Genomic DNA, 27,999 nt, shown 5'->3' with positions numbered 1-27,999 from the left:
AGAATTATTATTATTTGTAAAGATTTTATTTATTTTTAGAAAGAGGGAAGAGAGGGGAAAAGGGAGAGAAACATCGGTGTGTGGTTGCCTCTTGCACGCCCCCTGAAGGGGATCAGGCCCACAAGCCAGGCACATGCCCTGACTGGGACTCAAACTGGCAACCCTTGCAAACTGGCAAGCCTGGTTCTCAGACCAGCACTCAATCCACTGAGCCACACCAGCCAGGGCATATGTCAAGAATTATTTTATCTTCGATTAGTTTGATTTTATCGTTGAGAAAATAGAATGTGGGCCAGAGTGCCCCCAGCTCCCCGTGGTCCATCACAGAGCTGCTCAGGTTAGAAAGGTCCTGGGGTGACACAGCAGCGGGAGGCAGCGGGAGCCACTGTGTCTGCGACAGTGCGGGTCCTCCAGACACGAGGAGCCCGTGCAGGGTGCCCTTTAGTCCTGTCGGCTCCACGGGGAAGTCGGAGTGAGGAGAGGAAGACCTTCATGGGGCTTGGTGACAGGAGCTGTCCTCCCAGCTCCTGTCCAGTTGTGATCAGCATCGTGAGTACGACTCTCTCCCTTGTGCGCCCCCAGAGAACGCCAAGGGCGAGGCCCTGGAGCTGTTCCAGTCTGTCCACGGGTGGCTGATGGTGCTGTACGAGCGGGACTGTCGGCGGCGCTTCGCCTCCGAGGACCACTGGTTGCGCAAGTGAGCGCGGGGGTGGGGATGTGGGTTTACGGGCCCAGAGTCCCTTTGTCAGGCCGCCCTCAGCAGAGCTGCGGTGTGCTCGGTGCTCGTGTCCCAGGGCGGAGGGGAACTGGTCGCTCTCCTTGATCTTGTATCTGCACGAGGAGAGCCGGCGTTGCGGTGAAGCAGCTGTCAGGATGGATCCATCACCTGGCCGTTGCTCCTGTTAAAATGTGCCTACACTGAAGAGAGGAGACCTCGTTGTAGCAGCAGAGCCAGGCGACCCTGATTGGCTTGGCCAAAAAGTCCATGCGGTTTTTTTCCTTAAAAGACACATTCTTTACGTTTTTATCAGTAACTTTACTGATTTAGATACTTCGAGTATGTCAGCTATCTCTGTCTATTGGCTTCTAGTGGGCAGAGGCCAGGGGTGCTGCTAAATATCTTCCAATGCATAAGACGGCCCCACAGCAAAGAGTTATTTGGCAGAAGTCTCAGTAGGACCAAGAAGCTTTGTAAATCACTTTTGACACAGAACTTTCTCCACACACTGCATTAATCTTTTCGTGTGTTTCAGTTGTGTTTTTACCTTTCTCGAATAATAGAGCATAATGTGCTGAAATGTTATGTATTTTTTTCCATCTTCAATATTAAAAGGGCTGCACAAAAATTCACCAATTTTGATTTTTTTTTTGTAAATGCATGCTGATATGACAGCTGTCACAATACAGTCTAACAGAATTGTTTTGAATGAAGTTAAAGACAACTAAGTACTGCTAGAGCCATCGTAGGGAGAATCTAAAAACTTTTTTGGCCAACCCAGTAGCAAATGTTTCTTATCCACACGGAGAAGAAGAAAAGTTTTCAGCTGAAGTGGGCAACAGGTTATGTTAGTTCAGTGGCAGTTTTTCAAAACGAGAATCAGGGTAAAAAGTACAGCCAGGTCTTTGCGGGGACAGGGTCGGGGAACCCTCATGCAACAACTAAACGCGAGATCAGGTCCACGTTTTTTTTCAATGACCTGTCAACTCCCGTGTAACTCTTGAAGTCGGGGCACTGGAGCAGGGCTGGCACGGTTTTTCTGCGAAGGGCCAGGTGGTAAATATTTTAGGCTTTGCAGACTAGACTGTCTCTTGTAGCTGCTCAGCTCTGCTGTTGCAGTGTGAAAACAGCCAAAGACAGCGATGAGTCAGTGCGGCTGTGTTCCATCAAACCTTCATTTACAAAAACGGGCAGCAGGCCGGATTTGGCCCACAGGGTGTAGTTTGCCAAGAATGGATTTTTTTGTTTTATTTATTCCAAACCTGTGTCTTTTTAAGGGATCTCAAACCTAGTGTGCTCTTCCAAGAACTGGACAAGGACCGAAAACGGGCACAGCTGATCCTGCAGTACATCCCTCACGTCATTCCACACAAAAACGTGAGTCGCCCTCAGCTGTTCCACCACGTGGTTCCCAAATTTCCATCTCTGCTACAGAGACTGGAAGTAAACAAATGGGATCAGTCACTCAGCCAACACAGATCTGATTGGTTCTTACTCCGCGTCGCGTACAAAGCTAAGTAATGGGGCACAGAGCTCGAGGGCGATGTGAACCGGCAGTTCTGCTAGAGTGGGATGTGTGTCGCAGGGGTGGGTGCTGCGGGATGGCAGCAGGAGTTCAGGGGCACGGGCAGCGGTGGGCAGTGCTCACAGGCCTCGGGCGAGAGTGAGTGCAGTGCTCTCGGGAGAGGACACGAGGAGGAAGTGGAGAAGCTAAGGGGGCCTGTGGGAATTGGAGCGGGACGGGCCTTGTCCGCCAAGGGCAGGAACTTGGATTCTGTCCAAAGCCATTGGAGAGCTTTCAGCTTTGGGGGCACCTGGCGAGAGCTGTTTCCAAAAGTCCTTGTGGGTGTTGTGTGAAGCCCTGGCTAGAGGCAGTCTGGTCGGGAGTCGGTGGGGCCACAGCAGTCGGAAGACGATAAAGTCAGGAGTCCTCACTGCAGGCCGTGGAGAACAGCGACATTCGGAGGAGCAGGGAGGGGGGAGCTCAGATGATGCTGGCGTGTCTGGTTCGGGTGCCTGGGGCGGTCTTCCCTAAGGTAGGAACCTGGCAACAGCAGGTCTGGGAAGTGCTGGCCAGGTCAGCCTGGAGCAGGTAGCACGGGAGGTGTCTGACTCCTCAAGGACAGTGGACAAATCACATTTTTACAAATTAAATCTCACTTCTCAGAGACACTGCCTCCTCACGGCTCTCTGACATGGTTTTGACCTTGATGGTAACCCTGAATGTTAGTCATTCCTTACCATCCAGCAGTGGTTCACAAGTGCACGTTCCTGTTTAAATTCATATCGCACTTGACAGCAGAGCCTCTCAGAGGTGAGGGACCTTGTGGAGATGACGTCGCCACACGTGCGCTCTGTGAGCGAGCCCTCTAGCAGTCTCCCTGCCCTTGACCAGAGAGAGCTCACAGCTGTCCGAGGCAGCCCTTCTGTTGCCGTCCCTGCCCAGGGATGGGGCCCTCTTCCTCGCCTTCAGCTGGCCGACTTCTCTGTAATTTCTCCCCCTTGGCTGCTAAGGGTGGAATCCCCTCTCTTCTGAGATTTGTCTTCTGGGCCACCTGTTGTCAGGGGTTAGCCGCCTTCCCCAACTACTGTTCCTCGTTGAAGTGGTTTTCAGCCTTTGTCCCCTGGGCCCAGCCCGGTTTGTAGAGTCTGACTTCACACGCAGGGCGGTAGCCAGGGCCCGTGTGTCTGGGAAGGCAGCCCTGGGCTGTGGCGTTCCCGTGCCGTGCAGCCGGGGTCCCCACTCTGTCTGTGGCTCACAGACCGTGTGCGGGGCAGCCGGGTTGTCACAGGAGGTTGTAAGTTTTCTGGGGACACAGTGAAGTCCGTTGTACTCACTATATAGGAAGTGCCAGCTCCAGACCACAGTTCAGCACTTTTCAGTGATGTCAGGCTTGCTAAGCTGGCTTTTAAAAATGAAATTTAAAAATCTATTTTAATACATGTGTATTTTTAAAATACAGCTTTTAATTTCTTAGCACACAAATGCACATAAACAGTTAAGTGGTTAACTACGTGGAACTGCAAGGACTGCTTGTGGCCTGGGAGCTGAGCCATTAGGGCGCCTCTGAGAGTCTGGGCTGTGGCTGGTGAGTCCAGGCTGTGTCCCAGTCCTCACCAGGCTTTTTTCCTTTTGGGAATTCTGCTTAAGATTGCCATTAAGTCTCTTTGTTCTTGCCTCATAAAATCCCTCTTTTCCCCCATTGGGAAAATATGGCCCTCCCCATCATTGTTTGAACACTCTTACAGCAGCAATTCTCAAAACCAGGATGGGGCAGAGGGTTAGTGCTCTCCAAAAGGGGCTTGTGGGAACCTTGAGAAAGGAGAGAGAAGGTGTTTTTCACTTGGTAATTGAGAGATGTCACCAATGGGACCGGGATGTGGTTGAGGGCACAGGGGAAGCAGATAAAAGGTCAGGAGCATTTATTCTGTAGGATCGTTTTTGAAGAGTTCTGACAGTGAAAAAAAATTACCTTTGAAATGTTTCTGTTTTTTGAATTTATAATATTGATTCCCTTTAAAGCAGGCATGGCTGTATAAAGCCACCTCTGCAACTTGTCTGGCTGCCAGATTGTTAGGGTGGATTATTGACTGAACAGGAGGTGATTCCTGCTCAACTCTCTTTAACTGGGCCCGAGCTGCAGCCGGGTCACTCTTCCTGGAACCACTATTCCTTGCCATGAGTTCAGCCATCGTTCCGATTCGCAGTCGTGTTTTGGGGAACGTTTTCTGTTCCCCCAACGCACTTCTGACCGGCAGCCCATGTGGAAGCGCTTCGTTCCGGGTTCACCTCATGTGACTCACACTTCGTTAGGTGTGTGCATTGTGCTGTAGGGAGGCCTTGGCTTTGACCCTGTTTCTGGTCTTCCCTTTGTTTGTTGCAGAGGGTTCTCCTGTTCCGCAACATGGTTACCAAGGAGAAGGAGAAACTGGGGCTTGTGGAAACCAGCTCTGCCTCCCCTCACGTCACTCACATTACTATCCGCCGGTCCCGGATGTTGGAGGTGAGAAGCCCCCAAAGAATTGTGCTCTATGACATGTAGGAGCGTTGGTGGTTGATCTGCCTCTGAACTGTTCTTGTCACTCCCTGATCTAATGACACTGAAATCAAGGCTCTGGGGGCAGGGAGGTGGCCGTTTGTCTTGCTTGTGCACCAAGAGCTGCTTGATTAAGCCCGTCCTCAGTGCTGGGGGCCGCAGTGTAGCATTTCTTCACCTTTTCACGGGAGGGCCCCTGGGTTAGAGTGTCAGACACCTCGTGCCTCTCTGAAATGAGGGCAGGAGGTGCATTATGCAGGTACTCTCACTTCTCTGCAGACACCATTTGTCCCCGGGACTCTGCCCAGCCCCAGCCGTGAGTGTGGGAGGAGTTAGGGTGGCTGAGCCTTACTGGGAAATGCACGTCACAGAGCTGGGAGTTCCTCGTAGACATAAAGTTATGAGATGCCAGGGAGTGGCCCACTGTAGCCAAAGCCAGTGTCCAGGATTACCGCTTTGTGGCAACTTCATGTGAATTAGAAATAGGTGCCTGTCCTCCAAACACTTCACTTCCATGCCTCAGAAAATTGTCATAACATATTGATCTTGTTGGCACAAAACCCTGGCTACCGTCGGCCGGAACAGTGTCACAGTGAGTGTGTGTACCTGTCTGCCTTGTGCGTGCCACACCCCCCGGAGCCCAGGGTTTTGCCTGCAGGTGCCGGTCCTGCCAGCCCTGGGATTGGTGACCGAGCCCCAAGGACCCATTCCCAGGGACGACTGGCCTGATCCATTCGCCCCCGCCTGCTCCTTAGACCTTTCATCACACTCCAGCCTCAGTTCCTCATTCGAAGGCTGGGCAGTGTCGGGCCATCTCGGGATCCCAGGACAGCTGGCGGGCAGATGGCCAGCAGATGGCCACGGCTGCAGCCTTCCCGCCCTGTGGCTTTCATTTTCTCCCTTGCAGGGTCTTTCCTGCAAGAGCTTGCCTTAGTTCCCCTGGCCACTGGTGACAGACACCGAGGTCTGCCGGGGAGAAGGAGACAGATGAGATGGGATAAACAGACGAGATGCCTGACATTGTTAAAAGCAGCGACAAGAAATGCAAGTGCCCACAGGCCCCCTGTGGGCCACAGGAATGTGTAAAGCTGGCTCAGCGCAGGAGCACCTTGTTCGCATGCTAAACAAATGGAAATAGCCTTCCCTTCCACTGCTCTGTCCTGGTTTTCTTGAAACACAGCCCTCGGTCTAGGTGAGGCCACCTAAGAGAGGCCTCCTCACAAACGAGCTGATGGATGACAACAGGTGTCCTGTTGTCACCTGGGAGTGACAGAGTCCCTAACCCCCTTCTCAAGTGTCTGCTTATTGGAAAGTCGATTGACATCCTGGTTACCTGAGCCAGCTTCTTAAACACATCACTCAGGGACATCAGAGGAGGGGCGTCTGTCTTTACATCCCATTAGAAGGATCTTGTCATGACACTGACCAGTGGTGTTCCCATTGAATTAGGAACAGGAAGAGGGTCGTTTATTCAGTTATTGGTGGTATGACCTGGTGGTTTATTAGAACAGGAGCCCAGTGGCCTTTGCTTGATTTGGACACAAGGGGGCATCCAAGAGCTGATGTTGGAGTCGTGATATCCAAGGCTTTTTTCCTGTTTCCTTTTCTCTGGTTGGGGTCCAGGTGTTAGTCCTGCGGGAAGGCACCCCTCACAGAGGGTGGACTGGGCCCGGAACGTTAGCATTTCAGAACTGGGAGGAGCCATAGACATGCTCTTGCCCTACCCCTTCCCCTCACCCTGTTGGTGGCAGAATGAAAGCCAGAGAAGTTCAGATTCTCCATCAGGGTCACTCGGACATTGGGCCTTGAAGATAAAACCAGCTCTCCCGCCCCCAGGTCAGGGTTCTGCGTCCGCTCCTTGAGAGGCAGCAGAGAAGAGGAATACCTCACTCCCGCTTACCTTCCCGGGGGGCAAGTTCTGATCCTCACTCCACCACACCTGTTCCAACCACTCGGTGTAGGCAAAGGGAAATGCGTCAGAGGAGGCCGGTGGCCAATTCCTCTTTACGACTTTTCAAGGAGGAGGCTGATGGGGGTCTGATGGAGTCAGATGGAAATTTGAGTCCAGCAAACATTCCGTGCGCCCTGCCGTGTGCTGCTCTGCGTGCTGAGCACTTTCACCAACACCTTGTCGGTGAACCGCGTAGCCCGAGCTCCTGCCCACGTGTGTGAAGGTCAGGGCGGCGGCATTTTACAGCAGAATGGAGAAGATCCTGCAGGCAAGCAGGACACGTCTGTGTTCTCCACCGGTCCCCAATTCAGTGCCAGAACGATGATCTTACATTTAGGCAGAACAGTTTAAATGCAGCAGCTGCGCGGCGACTTCCTGTTGTTCCCTTCTTTTCATCTAACTTAATGGTAGTCAAACTTCATGTCCATAAGAGTACTTTTCAGGACTGTGCAGTCGAAATCGTGTTCCTGTGCCCTCAGGTGACTTAGGAGAGTTCAGAGGTGCCTCTTTGCAGGCTCACTAGCTTTGGAGCCCAGCCCTGAATAAGACTGGGTGCCACGATAGGACAGGCTTTTGGATCACCAGGTGAGCACGCGAGAACTGTGATCAGCAGGAAGCCAGCAAGGGTTCCCCCAAACAGGTCTTGCCAGACTGGCCTCATTTGCTTTGTGAAAAGGGGCCAGAGTGGCAGATGGGTGGAGGCTTGGAGATGGTGGCTCTTATGTCAACAAAACATCTGAGAGCACCGCAGCTGGGACTGAGGGAGAAACACGGGGCGGCCTCAGTAGGATGTTGTGGTTGATGTGCCGCTTACGTGACAGCATCTGAAGACGTAGGTTTTACCCTGGTGAGTGGGCCTCATGTTGGGCAGAAGGACTCCTCCCTGGGTCCTGTCCCGTTCGGGTGCTGTGTTTTCCAATCCCTGACATGAAGACCTAAGCAGCTGCTCATCGGCATGCACGCGCCAGAAGTATGTACGTCTGATGACAGACTCGGGAGCCAGGAAGACCTCAGCGGACTGTAATCCAGAGACAGACTAAGTGAAATGATTTAGCAGAACTCTGGAGTTGTGTTGAGGGTTCCAGACGGGGGAGATGTGCTGCATGGTTGCATGTGTTGAGACAGCTGGACGTGAGCCGGAGGTGTGCTGAGGCTTCTCCCCCTGCTCCTGCCCTCGTCCAGGCCCGGCGTCACTCCCGCACCCTGTCTCCCTACTTTCTGCCTTGTCCCTGCCCTCCATCTGATCTGCTGCCGGCAGAAAGACCCTTCTAAGATGGAAAGCCAACCCTGTTGCTCCTTGCATAAATGCTGCTTTAACTCCCCATTGCCCTTGGGATTGATTGAAATTCCTCAGCATGAGTCACAAGGCCTCTCCTGATCTGGGGAAAGGTACTAGGAGTTGAGGGTGGAGGGTATTTTTAGTTTTCATCTTCTAACAGCCTGTAAGTGTGATTGATTGATTGATTGATTGATTGGTTTTTACTGTGAGCTGAAAGATACTCTCAGTGTTAAAATAGAGGGGTGGGATCTTGTCCTGGTTTCATCCCGTCTGATGACAAGAGCTTATCATGACTTGTCCAGTTTCCTGTCTCACTGCCCTGCGTCCTCTCAAGGGCAGCCCCCCTTGCCAAAGGGTGGGAAAGTCACGTCCCCATGGGCGGACTTTCTTTTTACCAGGCTGTCGTTTCAAAGGTGAGGTCTGCTCTTCTGCACCCCTGCGTCCTGGCTCGCACGTTTGGTGCACCTGCGGAGGGCGCCCTGTGTCGGACAGTGGGCCTCGGGTTCTAATGGGCTGTCATTCTGCCCCGGCAGGACGGCTACGAGCAGCTCCGGCAGCTCTCCCAGCACGCCATGAAGGGCGTGATCCGCGTGAAGTTCGTCAATGACCTGGGGGTGGATGAGGCGGGAATTGACCAGGACGGCGTTTTCAAGGAGTTCTTGGAAGAGATCATCAAGAGGGTGTTTGACCCGGCACTCAACCTGTTCAAGGTATTTAAGGGGAGCGAGAGCAGCACTGACAGCAGCCAAATGTGAGGCGACAGATGAGAAGCAAAGGCTTGTGTTTGCTCGTTACAAGGCCCTTAACGTCTCTGCCTCTGTCCGTTTTTCTGCCTTGCAGACCACCAACGGGGACGAGAGACTCTACCCTTCGCCCACATCTTACATTCACGAGAATTACCTGCAGCTCTTTGAGTTTGTGGGCAAGATGCTGGGGAAGGCTGTGTATGAGGTAGGCACGTGAAGGGGCCCTGGAGCGGAAGGGAAGGTACGGCGTGAGAAGTGCTGTGGGCTTGTGTGCATTTATGTGGCCGGGCCCACCCGTGTCAACCACCTTTCACTGGGACAAAACCAAGGAAAGAGGGGCAGGACCAAGATCACCGTGTGGAAACACTCGGTGCTTTCTGTCTATTGTTCAGTCCTCTCAGTGCTCCTGGGGCTCGGCGGCAGCTGTCCTGTTTCTACACGGACAGAGGACGGTGGCTTCAGAGTCACTTGTCCAGAGTCTCACCGCTAGTTAGTGGTAGAATTCAGATTTGACCCAGGCCAGCCTGGGTCCCAAACCAGCCGTCTGCCTCCCTGAGGGGCGGGAGTGGTGTGCCAGGGCCAGGGCTCCACGGTGATAGGTGAGCGCATTTTGTGGTGTTTGACGGTTGTTACAGTTGTTTAAAAATCTGTTATTTGAGTGAGTGCTTCAGAGGGAAATGCCTGAGGGCTAGAGCGTGGAGGCAGGACGTAGCCCACGGCGGCTGGTCCAGCCTGGTCTCCCCACCCGCTGCAGGACTGCGCGTTTCTTTACGTTGCCGTTCTCACAGTAAAGTGCGGTTAACAGAAGCTGCGTTATTGGGTTATTGTAGGTGGCAAATGAGGTAATACAGGTAAAACACCTGTGTTGCCTGGTACCTGGCCATGGGGAGTGGGGAGCTGCCATCCGTGCTGTTATTCAGAGGAAGGGCATCTGGGCTTCCTCTTCTCGGTGCCACGGGCCCTGCTGATGCCCAGCCCCTCCACTGTGAGCTGAGCTGCAGCGCTCTGTCTGGCGGCCCTTGACCCTGAGCCCTGTGAGTCCTGCTCCTCGGAGGGAATGGAGCTGCAGCAGGAGCCTGTCAGTGGCCCGTCTCCGTGGCCTTCACTGTGGGCTCAAGCAACAGTAATGATAATAGTGCAGATGAAAGAAACCGGGGCATGCTGGGTCCGAGTGAGGAGCAGCACCCGTTAGCTCACCAACCTTCCTGCTCCGCTGTGACAGGCCATGGTGGAGCCTCACTGACTGTCCCCTCGAAGCCCCCCAGTGCACACACCTCTCTCCCCCCTTTCAGCCACTGCCCTGGTACGCAATGTGGGCAGTTTTCCTGACGTCCTACAAATGCGGCACCTCTCTGCTGAGAGCCCCCCAGCACTCCCTGCCGCTCTCAGGACGAAATCCAGACTCTAGGAGGCTTAGGAGGCCCTTTCCGATCTGGCCCTGCCTGCCGCTCTGGCCTCATCCCTCCCCCATCCCTCTCACACGGTGCTGTGACCACAGACCCGTGTTCCTGCCTGTGGACCTCCTATGGAAGGCCTTGTGCTCCGTGGGTCTCCCTGGGGCGTCTGCTCTTCCTGGGCTTCCTCCACTCTGCCTCTGGGTGAGAGCCTTGTCATCTGTGCTACCCACACCCTGCCCCTTTAATTCTTACAGTGGCTGCACTATTACCTATTTAGAGGGAAAACCCGAGGCCCCATGGCCAGGCAGCAGCAGAGCTGGGGTTTGATCCCTGAGCTGTGTAGCTCGAAAGGCTGTGCCCTTAACCGGCACACCCTCATGTCCCCGAGAGTTACTCGGTTGTGTTTGATATGTGGTGGGGAGGTATCGTCCAGATTGAAAATTTAGGGAGGGCCCCGGGGTGCTCTTGGCGCCCGCTGCAGCCTGAGCTGGCCTGGTGCGGTTATTGAGACAGAAGTCCGGGCAGACGGCAATGGCGAGCCTCGGTCTCCTCTCCTCCCGCCCAGGGAATTGTGGTGGACGTGCCCTTCGCGTCCTTCTTCCTGAGCCAGCTGCTCGGGCACCACCACAGCGTCTTCTACAGCTCTGTGGACGAGCTGCCGTCCCTGGACTCCGAGTTCTACAAGAACCTCACTTCCATTAAGGTCAGTGTGCAAAGGCCAGGGGGTTGGCGGGGTGCTGCGGGGTGCTGGCACGGAAGTGACACGGAAGTGAACCCCGCAGGGAGCGGTGTGGCAACAGGAGGTTTCCTGCCGTGGGAAAGACGCCCACTTTGTGGCCCCCGAGTGTCCCCGCAGGCCCCCGTGTGCCTTCTGGGAGCTGCCTGCAGGACCGATGCCCCAGCATCCTTCCTCGAGGTGGTCAGTGTGGCCTTTGCCTTCACTTCCGGCCGCACAGCAGCCACGGCAGTCAGCACACACGTGGACTCGGTGGGCCCGAGTGTTCACTTCTGCAAGGACATGGCCCTCGTGGGCCCTAAGGCTTCCCTTCTCTCTCGTCTTAGCGCTACGATGGGGACATCGCGGACCTGGGCCTGACGCTGTCCTACGATGAGGACGTCATGGGACAGGTGGGTCGGCCTCCGTCGGGGCTCCTCGTTCTCCCTCTGTAGGCCTCCTGAGGCCTGCCCTGCTCCCGGTGCCGTCCCCTGCAGGTCCGCAGATGCAGGGCCTGTCTGAGCGGCCTCTCTTCCCTCTGCCTCTCGTGCCCACCCCTTCCCCCTTGCCCCACCTTGCCGGGAGGGAGGGCATTCCTCCTCCTGCCCCCAAGCCCAGCTGACTTGGCCATCACCTGCCCAGCCCTCTCTCTGCTGAGATCTCTCGGGAGGTCGCACTCTGGGTCATTCCTGATGGAAGCCGCACTTCCCTGTTTGTAACACTGCTTTTCGTTACCATGGTGTGGATCAGGGGTCACACAGGGAGGACTGGGACTTAGAAAGGGGCAGGAAGGCACTGAGCAGAAGTGCCCCTAACAGAATTCTGTCTGTTCCAACTGGTCATGAAGAGCAGAGCAGAAAGAAGAGACCCTTGGAAGCAGGCGGCAGAGCTGTTGCCTCCCGAGGTTGCCGTTCACCTCTTCTCACACGTGCCCCACGGCCCTTCCCGTTGGGTCCCAGTGGACACCTGCACAGGGTCTGTGCATGAGGCTTAAGGGCTGCTCTGGAGAGACCACGCCGTGAGCTCGTAGTGCCAGGCTGGCTTCCTGGAGCCCTGCCTGGCACCCGAGAGAGGTCACTGGGTCTCCCTAAGCCATAGTTCCCTTACCTCAGAGAAGTACTAGTGGCCGAATGTGAGTCCTTGATGGACCAGTGTCCCCAGATGCTCTGTAAATGCCTGTGCGCCCCACCGTCCTGCTGAAGAGCCAGCACGCACGCTGGCCTGAGGGCTCCGAGAAGCCTAGTATCCTTACGTAACCTCGGCTTTTGCAGCTCGTTGATCACAGAACCCCTGGCACAGAACCAGTCTGAAGGTCACAGCTCACAGACAGAGTGTTCCCAGGAACCCTTTATGGGAAACACCAGGCCGGGCGACTCCTAAGGGCCCTTTTAGCTTTCAGGTCGTCCCGCGTGCCCCATGGTGTACACAGCAGTGGCACTAGGGGTCGCTGTTTCTCAAGTTCTCTGCATCTTTAGAGTTACAGTAATAGAATTCTATTAAAATGAGCTTTGAAACAGTGAATTCACTCTTTGAGTTTTTCAGGTGACCCACAGAAGTCCTTGAAGATGAGGAAAGCAGTTGATTCTGTAGAGTTCCCAAATCTTTAATCAGATTTTGAGTCTTCCTCCTGACATCCTTAATTTTCCTTCCTAACTGTAAAATTCATGCAAACTTCTAATGAAATATCAGCTATAACATGAGCATAAAGATGAAAATGAAAACCACCTGTAATGCTGGTGGTGCCCAGACAGTGCCACTGTTACCGGGCTGTGTCCTTCCGGATTCTTCTCCCTGGGCACACTCGTTTGTTTGTTTGTTTGTTTGTTTGTTTGTTGTGGAAGTAAAACAATGCCATGCACACTCTCCCCTCCTCCTCCACCTTTTCAATCTATACACTTTCATCACATTTCTTAACAGCTGCCCAGGATTCCAGGGTGTGAGTGCACCAGCGTTCATTTAGTTATCCTACTGTGCTCCTCAGTGCTAACACCTTCCCGCACACCATCCCAGAGCCTCAATGCGCGCGTTTGAACGAGGCTCAGGCGGGGAGGAGCCTCTCATATCGATCACGCAGGGCCGGCTTGCTGGCGCGCACGTCCAGGCTTCCGTGAAAGTGAGGGTCAGCACACGTGTCCCGTCTTCACCCTGCCGTGATCGTGGGTGTCGGCCCTCTCGTCTGGAGGGAGCTTTCTTCCCCCTTTAGAGTTCTCCCAAGTAATTGTTCCCCATCTTCTCCCCCAGCTCGTTTGCCATGAACTGGTTCCTGGGGGGAAGACCATTCCTGTTACAAATGAAAATAAGTGAGTATAGCACTTGATTTTTAAGATCACCACTTGAAAAGACTTCATTCTGGCTCTCCGGGCTTACTTTGAAAATTTATTAAGATAGATTGAAGTAGAAAGAGGCCATAAATATCATAATGGAATTTACTGGTTACAGTCCATAGGCCAAAATTGTATTAAATTCGATTTGCAAAATAAGAATTGACAATTTATTTTTTGGAGCAGCACTTCTAAGGTCAGAGGCAGCCAGGCCGCAGTGATCCCAGGGACTTAATGGCGGCTCCAGATGCGGACGGGTGGGTTCTGAGCCGTGCAGGCGTGCTGTCCTGATCCCAGGGGGGCCCCGCCCCGAGGCAGAGAGACAGCGTAGAGGGGCGGATCCCTCTGGAATGGCAGCGGGTGGCAGTCGTACGAAACACTGTTCCTGGGAAAGCATCGCGATGGACTCAAACGCAGCTGGCTGATTCCTTAGACTCGGGGAGATTCTGAGGTCCTGCAGCTGTCGTCAGAGATAACTGGCTCTTAGGAATCTACCACAAGCGTCAGCTGCTTTGGCACCTAGAAGCAAAACCCTTCCTTGTGCTGCCTCCCCCGGCCCTGTTCTCACCTAGTTAAAACAGTAGAACCTGGCTCGAGCAGTGGGTATCGCCCTTTCCTTGGTCTTCTCCTACCGCCAGGCTCTGCTGCGCATCTGATCTGTACTCCAAGTGTCAGGTGCTCTCTCCAATGACAAGCCAGAGCTCAGCCCCACCCAGTGGGTCCCTGGGATCAGATGCGCGTGACAGCCCCGTGCTCCTGAGCACCCTGTCTCTCTCGGGTCAGGTGGTTCGGTCAGTCTGGCTGCTTGGGAGCTTTTATTCAGACTGAATAGTCAGAAAAGGCAAACACGTAGTGAGGGCTGGCAGTTCTTATCAGGATCAAAATAGGCCAGTTTGACTCTCAGCCCTGGAGTGTCAGTTTGACAACTGAGAGAACAGAGAGCCCGCTTGGGAGGAGCTGACTGAAGGCGGCAGAGCCAGTGGGTCCTGTTCTGCCAGCCATGCGCCCGCCAGCCAGCCCTTCGGAGGGCTTCCTGTGAGATGAGGCGTGTGAAACACCTCCCGGGAAGTCTGGCTCAAAGGAGGGCCTTAAGGAATGAGAGCGCTGGTTGTCACTACCATCAAATACATGACCCACCCTGCGCAGCCAGCCACCCTGGGCTTGGCATTATTTGCCAGATGTGATGGCACGGTGATGGTAGGAGCTGTGTGTGTGGAAGCTGGAGGGAGCAGGTCGGTGCGGCCTATGTTGAGTGAGGCTCTCGCCCTGCCTGGAAGCCCTCTGTGCAGAAACTCTTACACGGTCTCAGCATGGAGCCTCAGTATAAGAGCAAGGGTGCGCAGCTCTGCGGACTATCTTAAAAAGCCTGGCAATGCCAGTTTCTCCCTCCTTCAGGGTGGTACTTGATCTTGTACTTTCTAGGTGTTAAATGGGGCAGTCCCTCATGTTCTTTTGGTAAAATGGAACAGTATTAGCAACCGGTCTCAGTGTGAGAAAGGAATAACGACAATAGAAGAAGTCATATTGAATTGTATTAATGTACAAGTTTGCTGCTGGACAGTTTTTTACAATAGGGATATTTTCGAGGTCAGTAACTCAGATCCAAGTGCTGCGGGGTACAACATTTATCGGGACTGTACTGACTCGGAATTGCGAGAGTTGCACCTGGACTGGGCTCAGGCTTTTTCATCTCCAGGAATAGATGGTTCGCCAAGAAATCAGCGATGCTGGCACGTCTATGGGAATGTACTCAACCCGGTCCAAAGAATGGCGGTGCAGTGCACAGTTGTAGGTGCGACCGCTGTGTTCACAGCACAGACCCAGAAGACTCTCTGCGTGGAGCTGTCCCTAGTGCCCCGCCTTCCCAGCTGCACTTGACCTGGACTTGCTGCAGGCTGGCCTATTCACGGCCTGGACGCTTGGTCCAGATTAGCAAGCTTTGATTGAAGTTTCAACATGAAGCACTTTTTCTCGGCTTTAAAGCTTTTTGGAGGACTGAATTATATTTTAATTGTTCTACAAGGGGGTACCCCCCAAAATACGAAATTATCTTCCAGAATGGGGGGCCCCTTGTAGTATAGGCTTCCCTGCTAGGTGAGTGTTCTGGGAACCCATCTGTGTCAGTGTACCAGCTGGCATTGTGAGAGGCTGCTTTCGGCTTCAGTGAATTTTTTTGAAGACTATTTTAACGTATTTGCCTTTAATGATTTAAAAGTGCACCTGCCCACACTGCACTGAGTGTTCAGCAGTTTTTGACCCAAAACAGAATGAACCCTGTGCCCCATCCTCCATATTCACCCAATCTCACCCCAGGCAACACTTTTTTATTTCCCTGGTTGAAAAAAGTCCTCAAAGGGAAATGTTTTGCTGATGTGGAAGAGGTGACATAAAAAACAGAAGCACTAAAAGGCATCAAAATCGAAGAGTTCAGGAATTGCTTTGAGCAATGGAGAGAATATCTCGATAGGTGTACTGCCTCACATGAAGAGCCTTTGAAGGTGACCAAAGTTTAAATGTGTAACAATAACTACACAGTTTTTTTATAAAAATAAATTTTGGGGGGAGTTGGGGTCCCCCTTTATATGCCCAAAAGGATGAAATTAAATACAAGTCCAAAAAATACCGTTTGTATCATGAAGAGCCTTCTCCTTACCTGGAGAATGTCCTGCTTTGATTCTTGACACGGGGGTGTTGTCCTGATGTATGACCCACTGTGTTTTTCATTTTCAAGGAGTGAATGAGGTAATGACCTTGAAGGTTTAACGCCTCCACGGCGGTACCCAGTGTACTGCTGTTCAGGAGAGCTTTCGTCATGATCATTTGCATTGTTCTAGTGAAATGTTCTGGTACTGTTTGTGTTTTGCAGTGGTTCAGAAATGTCTGGACTCATCTTGCAGCCGGCTGGGAACAGCCTGCCCTGTCCTGTTAATTTCTATTGTTTTCTTTTCTTGGCAACAGAATTAGCTACATCCATCTGATGGCGCATTTTCGAATGCACACGCAAATCAAAAACCAGACAGCTGCCCTCATTAGCGGATTCCGTTCTATTATCAAACCCGAGTGGATCCGGATGTTCTCAACCCCTGAGCTACAGCGTCTCATCTCCGGTGACAATGCTGAGATTGATCTGGAAGATTTAAAGTAAGGAGTGAGTGAGGGGGCAAGGGTGAAATTCTTAGTCTGCCTTCAAAGCAGGCTGCTCCCTTGCTGGGTTCCTTTTGGAAAGTCATTTCAGGAGCCCATCTCTACATGCACTCCTTTCTGATCACGGGGCGAGGTGCTTAGGAACAAAAGTTCAACCATTTGTCTGCCTAGAGACTGAAGTGGAAGCAGCTCTGGAGGATCGCAGGGCTTTCCAAAGGGTTAGGAAATAGTTTGCAGGGTCTTCTGTTGAGAACAGCGCAGCCAGCTCTTGAATTCTCTGCCCATGTAGCTTCCGGGGACGTAAGGCGTGAACTCCCAGCCATAGGGGAACTGAGCAGTTTGTGGTGCTGCCCATCCGAGTTGGGTGCTCGCCTGCGTCTGTGGGTGGCTGAACCGTGGTCTGGATTGTTTTCAGGAAGCACACGGTGTACTACGGCGGTTTCCATGGGAGTCACAGGGTCATCATCTGGCTCTGGGACATTCTGGCCTCCGACTTCACGCCCAGCGAGCGAGCCATGTTTCTGAAGGTATTGCATGTGTTACCTATACATACGTTCATGCGTGCACAGACAGCCTCATGAATCTGGAAGGCCAGCAATGCAATAATTTACACTGGAAAAATTAAATTATCCAGAGGACCGCATATCATCAACATGATGATACGCCCTGTCCCATGGGTAGACCTACGTGTTAGGTCAGGTGGAAATCAGAGAGGGCCTCAGGCGCGTGGGGCTGAGCCTGGTGAGCCTGCTGCTCACCCTCCGTGGGGACAGGCCTGCTTGTAGGGCTCCGCGCTCACCCGGCCCCTCCGCTGGGGCTGGCCTCGCTAAGAATACCTCTTCCTTTCTTTCCTTTTGTTAAAGAAGTAAACAGTGTTTGCTACTTTAAGAAAATAGAGACAAACAAACTTAATCTCTGTTTCCATTGTGTGGGATTTAAAGAATCTCCATTCCTACTCGCCAGGGACTACCTCTGTGTGCTGCCCTTTTCCTCATGAATGTGAACATCAGTTCCACAAACACAGTGACCCGATAAAATACACACAATCAAGTAGGCGGATATTAATGTATCTTTTGCAGATACATTGACCAGGACCCCTGGGTGGTATCTTTAAAGTCGAAATGTTCCCGCAGTGCCCACTGTGCTGTTTGGTACTGACACCAGCGAAGTGTTCCCAGGACACTGGACGGCACACTGTCTCTGTGTGTTGTATACGTGTTTGCTTTTGTAACAGTGGAATCAGATCGCCTGACCATCTGCTCTTCTGTATGCTGTTTCATCGCTGACGTTTTGCCATATTCTGGGGGTAAATTTAAGTGCCTTGACATATTCTCCTTTGGACAACATCTGGGTTTCTGGAGTGGTCTCACGCGACCTCATGGGTGAAATCGTCACCAGTGGCAGTGGCAGTGGGATTTCTTTCTCCTTGATTTGTCGTTCCAAGCAGAGGCTGTTCTCCTAGGGGAGGCTATGACTTCAGTCCACAGAGGCAGACACGCTCTGGTCACCCTACTGATCTCAGGGGACTCGGAGGGGGGGCAGGGGGCAGGTGGACATAATTCCTGAAGTTGAATCTCAAGAGAATTGACTTGTTTTTCCAGCGGTGCCTCTTGTGAGCAAAAGTGTCTCCACCTCGCCTAGAAAGAGGAAAGCCAGTGTCTCCTAACCGCGCAGTCCGGCCCCCTGCAGTGGGCGGGTGGTGTCTTTGGAGAGCCTGCGCCCAAGCCTGCAGTCCCTGTTGAACGGCAGTGGGTGCGACTGTGCTTTCTTTCAATGTGACGATGGCATATCCGAGTGCTTCCCGGGCCCTCTACTACCCCTCCTGTCCAGGGGGGGAAGGGCGCCCCTCCCTCCTGCCAGCCCCAGGGTGGGGCAGGCAGCAGGCCTGCACACCTGAACTGAGATGTGCAGGTGCCTTCAGGTCTGTCTCCTCAAACCAGGCCGAATCACACAGCATCACAGGTGAGGGGATGAGGCTGGGTTCACCAAGCACTTGGCCGTGCGGATGCTCAGCGGTGCTTTCTAAGTGGGAGCCGTTCTACGGATTTTGTGGTGGGAAAGAAAACCCGTTAGGACAGCAGTCTGTCTCGTTGATCCCTTTCGTAAAAACCTGGTTCTGAAGCGTGACCCACACACTGCCTTTGGATGGTCTCAGGAATCGCACACCCAGTTACAACACTGCTTAAATGGTCATGTTCGTTTTAAGACCCATGCACTGAACCCGCCACGGGATTTTGAAGCAGCTTGTTGTAGGTCTCAGGTCCCTGTATCCTCCGGAGAAGGGAGAGCAGTTTCGGCTAATGCGAATTAGCCAAAGGAATTAGTAAAGGAAGCGAATGGCTGGTTAGGACTCCCCTGCGTCGGTTATCATTTGGACTTCTGGGTTGGTCAGGTGCCTCTGCCCAGGCTCAGGCTAGCAGCGTGTGTAGGACAGTGGCACAGGTGCTGCCACCGGGAGGATGTGAGGAGTTCCAGGACTGTGGCAGGGGAGTGTGGCTGGCTGTGCCCAGCACCCGGCCTGCCCCCTGCCTCGCTGACCCGAGGCCTGGTTTTGGTCAGCATGCTGAGAGCAGGTTAGTTGGTCAGAGGGTCCCCCGGAGCCGAGCTCACGGAGACTGCTCTGTGAACCAGCAGGCCGGGGCCCGGTGCACACTCCTGCGTGTCCTCCTACAGGGCCAAGAGGCTGAATGGAAGCCAGGTGCAAAGCGGGGTGACCCACAGCAGGGCTCCCTGCACCCCAGCTCTGGGCCCCCAGCCCTCTGTCCCTCACCGTAGCTTCTCCCCACGTCTCCTCTCTGGGGCCCTCGTGGCTGGCGTCTCTGAGGAAGGCTGTCAGCAGGGAGCCCTGCCGCCAGCATGACCGTTGTCCTGGAGCTGCTCCCCCAGTGGGAGTTGGCGTTATTCTCCGGTGCTTCGGCTGCGGGTTCTCCTCCAGACTCCCACAGGTGACTAGTCATGTCTGCTGGTGTGGCATTCACGTGCCTTAGCGCCGGTGAGCAGCCCTGCAGAGAGATGTCAGGTGTGTCCCCGTTTCTGAGCCATGTGTGCCTCTGTGACCCTCCCTCCCGCCAGCCAGGCAGCAGTTAATGATTCCGTGACTGGAGAAAGAAGAAATTGCAGCCGACTGTGGGGCCCCGTGAGCCCCGCTGCCCCCTGACCCCGCCTTGTGTTGCAGTTTGTGACCAGCTGCTCCAGACCCCCGCTCCTGGGCTTTGCCTACCTCAAGCCTCCTTTCTCCATTCGCTGTGTCGAAGTGTCAGATGACCAGGTACCTCTGCTGGGGGGGTGGGGCGCTGTCTGCTGGGCCCATCCCGCAGGTCAGCGGTAGCCAGCTGGGAGAGCAGGTCGGCCCTGCCTGCTCAGCTCTCAGTCTCTCTCTCCTCACTCCCTCAGGGAGGAGTGGCTGGGGGCGTTTGAGTAGCTCCTAGTCTGGCCAGGGCTCCAGGTCAGGGGTAGTGTGGAGGCAGAGGTGAGGACATGGGCCTGAGGACTGAGCAGGCACCGGCCCCAGGGCCACACCCACCACCTGTGGGCGTCCGTCTGGGCAGCCACTCTGATCCCTGGTTGGTCAAGGAAGAGTGAGCACCGTAGGGCTGGTGTGCTCGGTGGGGCTGGTGCTCAAACAGCAGTCAGTCCCTGTTAAAACCGTCTCCCCCCCCCCCCACCGGTAACAGCCTGGTGGCCTCTGAGCGTCGCTACAGCCTGGGACCCAGGTCCCTAGGATACTTGCTTCAGGAAGGCTGCCCAGATTACAGTCTGCCACAGGCCGCCATACCAGCAAGGTCGGGGGGGATGTCAGGCTGCACTCAGAAACGTCTTGAGACCTAACACATTTTTATGGTGTTCTGGTTCTGAACTCGATAATTGGTGGCTAACCGGAAGGTCCCGTTTCCTAGTGCATACGTGACACAGGATTCCCCGAGCAGGGCCCGGGGGTTGGGGTTGTCGCTGTCCCCGGGGGTCGGAGCTTGTCCTCAGTTTGGGGGCCGGCCTGGGTGGTGGTGTGCGTGCCCATACGCCCAGGCCTCCCGTTTGGGCGCCTGCCCGGGCTCGCAGGCTGGGCATCTCCCAACCCAGGCTGTGGTGTGCGCTTGCAGGACACCGGGGACACCCTGGGCAGCGTCCTGCGGGGCTTCTTCACCATCCGCAAGCGGGAGCCTGGGGGCCGTCTGCCCACCTCCTCCACCTGCTTCAACCTGCTCAAGCTGCCCAACTACAGCAAGAAAAGCGTCCTCCGAGAGAAGCTGCGCTATGCCATCAGCATGAACACGGGCTTCGAGCTGTCCTAGCTCCCGGCCCTGGCCGCCTGCCCTCACGGACCCCTGGCCTCCCCAGGACCTTCGGCTCCAGGAGGCGGCATTCCCCTGGGAGTGTCCGTGACACTGGGTGGCCCCCAGACCTTGTCTATAGCCATGAGACGCCCCTGTGGCCTCAGGAACTTTGGATGCACATGTGGACGCTGCACAACACTCTCCAGGTGACGCTAATGGGCAGGGGTGTCGGAGATAAACCTCCAGGTTCCGCCATCTTGGGTCCTTTCCTCCCACATCCCGGCCTGAAGCCCAGGCCTGTGACTGCAGAGGGGCCTGTCTTTTGGTAGTTGGGTCTTTTGTGAGTCTCTCTTTCCTCAACTTCCTGAGTGAGCTGTGTGTGGACCAGGCCCAGGCGCTCCAAGGCTCCGGGGTGGTTTCCATGACGGGCCTGAGGGCACGAAGCCTGGTTTGCGTGAGACACTCTCCTTCCCTCTCTGAAAACTACTCAGGTAAGGCCTTGCCCAGCCTCTATGCACCCAGCACAGCCTCTGCCTCCGCCCCACCCCCAGCAGCCTCTCTCCAGCTGGCCAAGTCCACCCGCTCCCCAGGGAAGCCGAGGCGCCAGCAGGGGAGGCCAGGAGCACAGGAAGCCACAGGCAGCCCCTCCCCAGCTCTCGCCTCGGAGACCCTGAGCCCTCAGCAGGCCCGGCTGCCAGGAGCCTCCCCTGGCTCATTCCGCGTGCTCACGCTGGCACCCTGGGTTTGCCAGGGGAGACCTGCTGGCCCTCAGAGCAGCTGCGCTTCTAGAAGGCGCTGTCTGTTCCCGAGGAGCAGCTAGCTGCCTTCCCCCTGCCCGTTCGCCCCTGGTTACCTAGGGAGGAACAAACGTTAGCTGAAGGCACCCGTCCCGTCTCCATAGACTGTACAATCCCGAGAGCCTTGGCCTCGCACCCGCCCTTCCTCAGCACAGGGGCCCCCGAGCCCTTTGCACTGACTCAGCTCATGAGGCTCAGGAAACTCATGGCCCTCTGAGTTGGTTTTCTTTGTCGTGGTGGTTTTTCTCATGTTTACTTCACTTTACCTGTCTACCCATTGTGCTCCCCTGTCCTCGTTCTCCACCTTCACCAGAGGACTTGACTCCAGGGCATTGAGGCAGAGGCCGTGTTAGTGGCCTGTGTTGACAACCCATCACCCCACCCAGCTCATCACGCCCTTCAGCCTCCCACCACGGAGCCTGAAGCCGGGGGAAGCTCCATGGAGCCGCCCTCTCCCAAGCAGCTGAGCACCTTCCAGCAGGAGCCGTCCTGTGTCTGTGGCCCCTGTAAGAGGGCGGGTGCCGGGTGCCAGGGTCCGTCTGCACCCGAGCCTGGCTGTGTGAGTGCCCCTGGCTTCTGGAGAATAGACTGCGTGTTTTTATTTTGGTGACAAGACAGCAAGGAATTTAAGGACAGGCGGGAATTTACTATTTAAGAGTTATTAGTAACCTCTGATTTTGTGATTTGCTGCTCTCTATAAATGCCCAGTGCCTCCTGCGCTCGCGTGTGTGTGCGCCACGCAGGTTTGCGCGTGCACGTGGAGCCTGTGTGACCGTCGGCCTGCGCACGGAGACGCGGTCCCGTCCCGAGTCTCGGTGCCTGGGAGCCGCCTGTGGGGCTGGGGAGACTGGTTTTGGAGCACCGACACCCACCGGCTTTGTTTTTTTGACGAGGGGGGCAGTTTGTGATTTCATTTAAGTTCTTCAGCAGCTGGAAACATTGCACTACTTAAAACACTAAATCTGTAGTCTCACAGCTGGTGTTCCGCAAAACCCGACGGCTCTTGATGGCGCTAAAAAGTCGTGGGGTTTCTGTTTTCACAGATAACTTACAGGCTAAACGCGATCAAAGGCTTTATTAAATTTGTACTTCAGCACCCAGTGGTTTTGTTCTGCTCTTTACCCCAAGGCGTGCGTCCCGACCCCGTGCCTCCAGGGCTCCGTCTGGGGCGCAGTGGAGAGAAGACACAAAGGGCGATGTGCCTGTCGGCTCCGAGTCTCGCTGTCCAACCAGAGTTGGGGTGGCCGACAGTTTGCCACATTCGCGTGCAGTTTTGTTGTGAGAAGTCACACATTTCAGATAAAGCTCAAGTCACCTCTGTGCCATCCACGCTCCCGCCCTTTGCCCCACTTCCCAGTGGCAGCCACAGCCCCTCAGTGCACGTTTTAGGGCGTCACGTGTAAGGGTGTTAGAGGTGTCTGTTGCAAAGGACCCCGGCCGTTCACACGTGCACGGGATAAATCCTGCAGCTTTGTCGGGACGCGCTCAGCCCTTCTCCAGTAGTGAGGGTCGGGTTGCGGGATAAGGGAGTCTCATTCTGTTAAACACACCCAGCTCTGCACTCAACAGAAAACCCATCTCAACTGCCCGCCTTCCCAGCTCCACTGTGGGTGGCGTTTCCCTCCTCTGGGAGCTCTCGCTGCACCACCCCCACCAGCCTGGGGGCACCTGAGGGTCGGAGCAGGACACTGGCCTGGAAACCCAGGGATTCGGGACAGAGGTGTTGAGAGCCTGACAGGCCCTTTTGTAGCAGTTGGGACCCAGCCGGGGCACCCAGGAGGGACTCATGCACGGCGGGCTTCGTATATAGAGTGTCCATAACCCACTGAAGGAAAACGTGCTGTGGGGTCCCCAAAATACATCGGTAGCGTCTGGTGTGAGACACGCCCACCTAAAAATCTAAAGCCTCATCCTCTGATATTGTGGCTTTTAATTACAAGTTACTGTCCAAAGTTTATAACTAGGAAAAAAACGTAATTATGAAAATGACAATTTTAACACTGACAACTTGCAAGGGCCTCGGAACATTTGGGTGGAGCACAGCTGGAGGAACACTGGTCTCACTGTTTCTGCCCACACTGAGGCCGTCAGCCTGCCTTTGTCCCGGTGATCTAGCAGCTGTCACCTGCTGGAGAGTGTGACAGCATGTGGCCAGGTAGATTATCTCTTGAGTTTGGCTAATGTGTAGATCCAGAACTCCTTCAGGCCTCAGACACATTTCCTGGAACTTTCCTAAACTGGCGAGAGCGACCGAAGTACTGTGGGAAGTAGGCTGTTTTGTGCACTGGGCCCTGGAACTGGACACAGGCTCCGAGGTCCTGTCCCCACAGGGACTGGCCCCTCTGACTCTCCCCAACCTGCTGGTGTCCCACTCAGGGGAGCTAGCTAGGGAAGGGAGCCTCACCCTGTGTGGGGCAGAGAGGGGCCGCGTGGAGTCTGCCGTGCAGCCTGGATGGCTTTGTCACTATCACAGATGGTGCCAGATGGGCCTGGCAGCTGGCAGGTGTCCCAGCCAGAGCTGGCCCAGAAAGCCAGACTGCCAGGAAGTTAAGGCTCACATCCTTGCATCCAGCAGATAGGCATGCAGGAGCCACCTATGTCTACAGACTGGGTGCGGGGTACAAAGGGAAGGATGTGCACGCCGCCCTGCCCTACGGAGCTCATTGTGGGGCGGGGAGAGGGGGAGCGGCAGAACTAATCCAAGGAGACCTGTGGTCACATGCTGATCACTTGCCCCCAGTGCCTACTGCCACACTGATGGGACAGCCCCTTCGTGGCTGGGGAAACTGAAGTTCCCAGATGGGAAGCCCCCTATCCAAGGTCCCAGGGTCTGTACACCGAGGCTAAGATCCGCACCCTTGCCTGCACACTCCAGAGCCTTCCCCAGCACCAGCAGGCAGGAGAGGGCTGGGAGAACCTTCCAGGGAAAGGGGCCAAACTGGAGCAAAGCCCCCGGGGCTGCTCTGGCCCTTGTTCAGAGCCTGCTGTGCGTGCTGCTCTTCCCTGTCCCATCGCACTCACTTCGCCAACAAGGCCCTGCCGCATTCTTAAGGCCCTGCCGCATTCTTAAGGACCTGCCGAGGAACCCAGGCTCCATCTCCCCCGGTCTGGCAAAACCAGGAGAGGTGACAGACAGTCGGCAGAGCAGCACTGGTCCCCAGCTACAGAGCTAAAGAGCAGAGGGGGGTTGGGGAGGGGAAACCTGAGGAAGAGGTGCGGCTCTGCTCTATCATCATCACCCCACCTTACTGAGACTCCCCAGGTGGAAGGGGGCCGCAGGAGTTTCGGGACCTCCACCACTTCCACAGCTGTCCTAACAAGCAGCAGCCGCTCCCTCTCCCACCACCGAGGGACCCAGATGGGATGAGATCAGTGCCTGCTTGAGGAGCTGCTCCTTCATGCACTGGGAACAAGAGCCATTCGGGACTGCAGCATCTTCTTTATGAAGGCAACGGTGACAGTGAACTTGCCACTGCTTCCACAGTGGTGGCCAGAGTTCCTTGGTCATCCCTCTTGGTTTGCTCTAACAGTGGCCCCAGGTGAACAAGCTGGGTGGCTTGTCCCCAGCGTCCAACCTCCAAGTGACACTGGAAGGTTGGAAACTACCCAGCTCCAACCACCATTGTTGAGCCGTAAGCAGCCAAAGCCAGCCCTGCCTCACGGGGACAGGAAAGGAATTTACTAGCAGATACTGAGCACCGGCGGACCAGGCCTGAGGCAGGACTGGAGAGCGCCAGCGTCCTTGGATGCCGAGAAGGGCTGGGGTGCTGGAAGCCAAGCGTCCACGTTCAGGCTGCCCAGGACCAGCACTCGCAACAGCCGGCGGTCTCCAGCAGAACCAGCACCAGCCTCTCTATGGGCTTCTAGACATTGGGGGGGGGGGGCGGTGGCTTTGGCTGCAGGAGGGCACCCTCCTCTTGGCCACACACATCCCAAGGGACACAGACGATTTATTGCAGACAGGGAAAGAGCTGGTCAGGTCCTTCCCCAAATTTGACTGATGTTTATGACACAATAAGCCTTTGACAAATCCAACCCAAACTTATTGTTTTCCCCAAAAACGGAAAATATAAACAAAAAGTGGGAATTAAAACACCCCTAACCCCGTGACTTAGAGATAAGTATTGTTAACATGTGGAACGGCTCCATGCGTTGGCACATACACTCACATATACCTCTTACAGGGGTCGGATCCATTATGTACCGTTTTGTGTTACTTTTTGGAACTTTTTATTGTTCAATTACAGTTGTCCCTGTTTTCCCCCCATTACTGTCCTCTGCCCTTCCCACCCCAACGCCTACATTCAGTCCTCCCCCACGCCATTTTATAACTTGGTTTTTCTTTTCTTTTTTTTTTTAAGATTTTCTTTATTTTTAGAGGGGAAAGGAGGGAGAAAAAGAGGGAGAGAAACATCAACATGCAAGAGAAACATCAATTGGTTGCTCCCCCCACACCTCCAATGGGGGATCCAGGCCCGCAACCCAGGCACGTGCCCCAACCAGGAATCCCACCCGTGAGCTCTCCGTTTGCAGGTCGACACCATTCCACGGAGCCACACCAGTCAGAGCGAACTTGGTGTTCCTTTTTTTTTTACTTCATAGATTGTGAGTAATTTTCCATAGTAATCTACAGGCACTATCATTTTCTGGAGCTTTATGATATTTCTTATAGTCCCTTATTGTCAAATATTTACTTAATAACCAGCTCTTTATTGTTAAACAATTGTTTGCAAATTGTCAATGAACAGCACTGCACTGAAAAAAATCTTAACAGCTCCATCAATATATCTGTTTCCTTTGGGGAATTTCTCAGCCGTGGAAATGCTGGGCCGTAAGGACGCACATTTCTAGGACTCAGGTCTGCGTTGCCAGACTGCCCTCCTGGAAGGTCGTACCTACCTCCACCCCCTCCCCCACCCAGCAGTCACGAGTCAGCGTTTCTCTCCCTGCTGAAGTCTGCAGGGGGAGAGCCACAGGCTTGGAACACTCTCCAGCTGCTGGGTCCTGTGCAGGACCCCTGGGGGCATCGGAATCAAGTTCCTCCTCTCCCAGCCCCCACCCCGGAGTCCCCTGACAAGAGTCCATGCCAGGCGGGGGCAGGATCCCGGTGCCGCCTGGTGAGGCCACTGGCAGACCCCGACCTCGGTTCCCAGGCAGGCCCCTGGATGTCTTTTCTCGGGGCCTGCCGGCCACACCTCTGACGGGACAGCGAGCTTTTGAGTTATCATCAGCCTTATTTCCCTCTACAGCTCCTACGGAGTTAACAGATGTACGCACGTCTGAGGCAGTCATGCGGCAAGAGACTTTGGGGCCAGTCCTTCCCGTGTTGACAGTGTGTAATCGGGGTGAAGCCATAAATTTTATAAACAAGAATAAACGACCCTTAGCAACATATGTCTGTTCGACCCTTCCAAGGTGATCGTAAATAACGGCGCCTGCTCGTTGGGGAGGGGTGCGAGCTGAATCCTTCGGCTTGGGAGCCTCCGATGTGGGGGGAGAGGTCCCCCGGTCCCCCACCCAGGTCCTGGATGCCTTCCTGTTATTTATTTAAGCAGTTCTCCTGGCTGCCTCTGCTCCTGTGTCCCCCAAACTGACACCTGCTTCCCACCCCCTTCTCAGAGAGGTAGCTTGTGGTGGGGTCAGGAGGGCCCTACTGGGTTCATGGTACCCTCGTCTCGCCTACTTGTGAATTACATCTTCATCACCACTGTCCCAAGATGGCCACCCCCGTGGGACTCAGAAGACCAGCGTCCTTGTCCAAGTTCTGCTGTTGGCCACAGGGTGACGTTGAAGAGTCTGCATCACTGTGAAGAGGTAAGTGCTGGAGGTAGACAGACTCAAGTTCAAATCCAAGTCTGTTCTCTTTCTCACTGTGTTTGGCCAAGGTGCCGCCTCCCTGTGCCTCAGGATCTGTATCTGAAACAGACTGTAACATCCATCCGACGGGGCAACCCCCGTGTTGCCATGGTGACGCAGTTTGGAAAGCTCCGCACCTCCGAAGAGTTCATTCGATGTCAGCAGGTTATTACATCATCATAACCATCATCATCATCCCAGTGGACCCTGGGATTCTGAGCATGTGACTTCACCCCTCAGAACCTCAGTTTCCTCACCTGTGCAATGGGGAGAATACCTGTGCGTACCTCATAGGGTTCTGTAAACAAAGAAAACATAGAAACCCGGCATTGTGGTAACAGTGAAGCATGTAGTAGCTTAGTGTCCAGTAAACGCCAGTCATGGAGTTGGAGGCACAGGGCCTGGATTTAAGGCCTTGCTCCACCTCCTGGAGACCCATGACCTTGAGCAAGTTGGTTCTCCTCTCTGGGGCTCAGTTCCCGCATCTGTAAGCTGGGGATGATGATGATAACACCACCTTCACAGGCCGTTGGCAGAGTGAAATGAGCTGCCCCTGCATGGAAGGCATCCAAGGTGCCCGGACACAGCCAGTGGTCAAACTGTGGGCGTTACCGATACTTACTTCCCACCTCCTCCCCTCTCGGCCTCAGTACCCTCATCTGTAAAGTGGGGCGATGTCTCTGAGATCCCTGCCAGCACTCAAACTCGGTGACCGTCGCCTCTCCCTTTCACCTTGGCACGGAGTTCCTAGAGCCGTGTCCCCTGTC

At 54.6% G+C, this 27,999-nt stretch overlaps 1 protein-coding gene across 4 annotated transcripts in view; it reads left to right on the top strand.

The window, feature by feature from the left end:
• UBE3B (ubiquitin protein ligase E3B) overlaps nucleotides 1-22,472 on the top strand; it is a 45,125-nt gene extending 22,653 nt beyond the window's left edge. For all 4 annotated transcript variants that reach the window (XM_037156155.2, XM_037156154.2, XM_053669781.1 and 1 more), the window contains exons 17-28: nucleotides 583-697; nucleotides 1,996-2,095; nucleotides 4,603-4,722; nucleotides 8,519-8,695; nucleotides 8,826-8,936; nucleotides 10,694-10,831; nucleotides 11,191-11,256; nucleotides 13,085-13,143; nucleotides 16,123-16,305; nucleotides 16,724-16,835; nucleotides 19,484-19,576; nucleotides 20,406-22,472. In XM_037156155.2, the coding sequence (XP_037012050.2) occupies nucleotides 583-697; nucleotides 1,996-2,095; nucleotides 4,603-4,722; nucleotides 8,519-8,695; nucleotides 8,826-8,936; nucleotides 10,694-10,831; nucleotides 11,191-11,256; nucleotides 13,085-13,143; nucleotides 16,123-16,305; nucleotides 16,724-16,835; nucleotides 19,484-19,576; nucleotides 20,406-20,597 (1,466 nt within the window). In that variant the 3' untranslated portion in view covers nucleotides 20,598-22,472. The remainder of the gene's footprint in view (nucleotides 1-582; nucleotides 698-1,995; nucleotides 2,096-4,602; nucleotides 4,723-8,518; nucleotides 8,696-8,825; nucleotides 8,937-10,693; nucleotides 10,832-11,190; nucleotides 11,257-13,084; nucleotides 13,144-16,122; nucleotides 16,306-16,723; nucleotides 16,836-19,483; nucleotides 19,577-20,405) is intronic.
• The last annotated feature ends 5,527 nt before the right edge of the window (nucleotides 22,473-27,999 follow it).

Source organism: Artibeus jamaicensis, unplaced genomic scaffold (assembly GCF_021234435.1).
Source record: "Artibeus jamaicensis isolate MK-2021 breed Jamaican fruit bat unplaced genomic scaffold, CSHL_Jam_final contig_525, whole genome shotgun sequence".
Lineage (NCBI taxonomy): Eukaryota > Metazoa > Chordata > Mammalia > Chiroptera > Phyllostomidae > Artibeus > Artibeus jamaicensis.
Note: the sequence above shows the minus strand (reverse complement) of the source record. Positions and strands in the feature narration are given on the sequence as shown.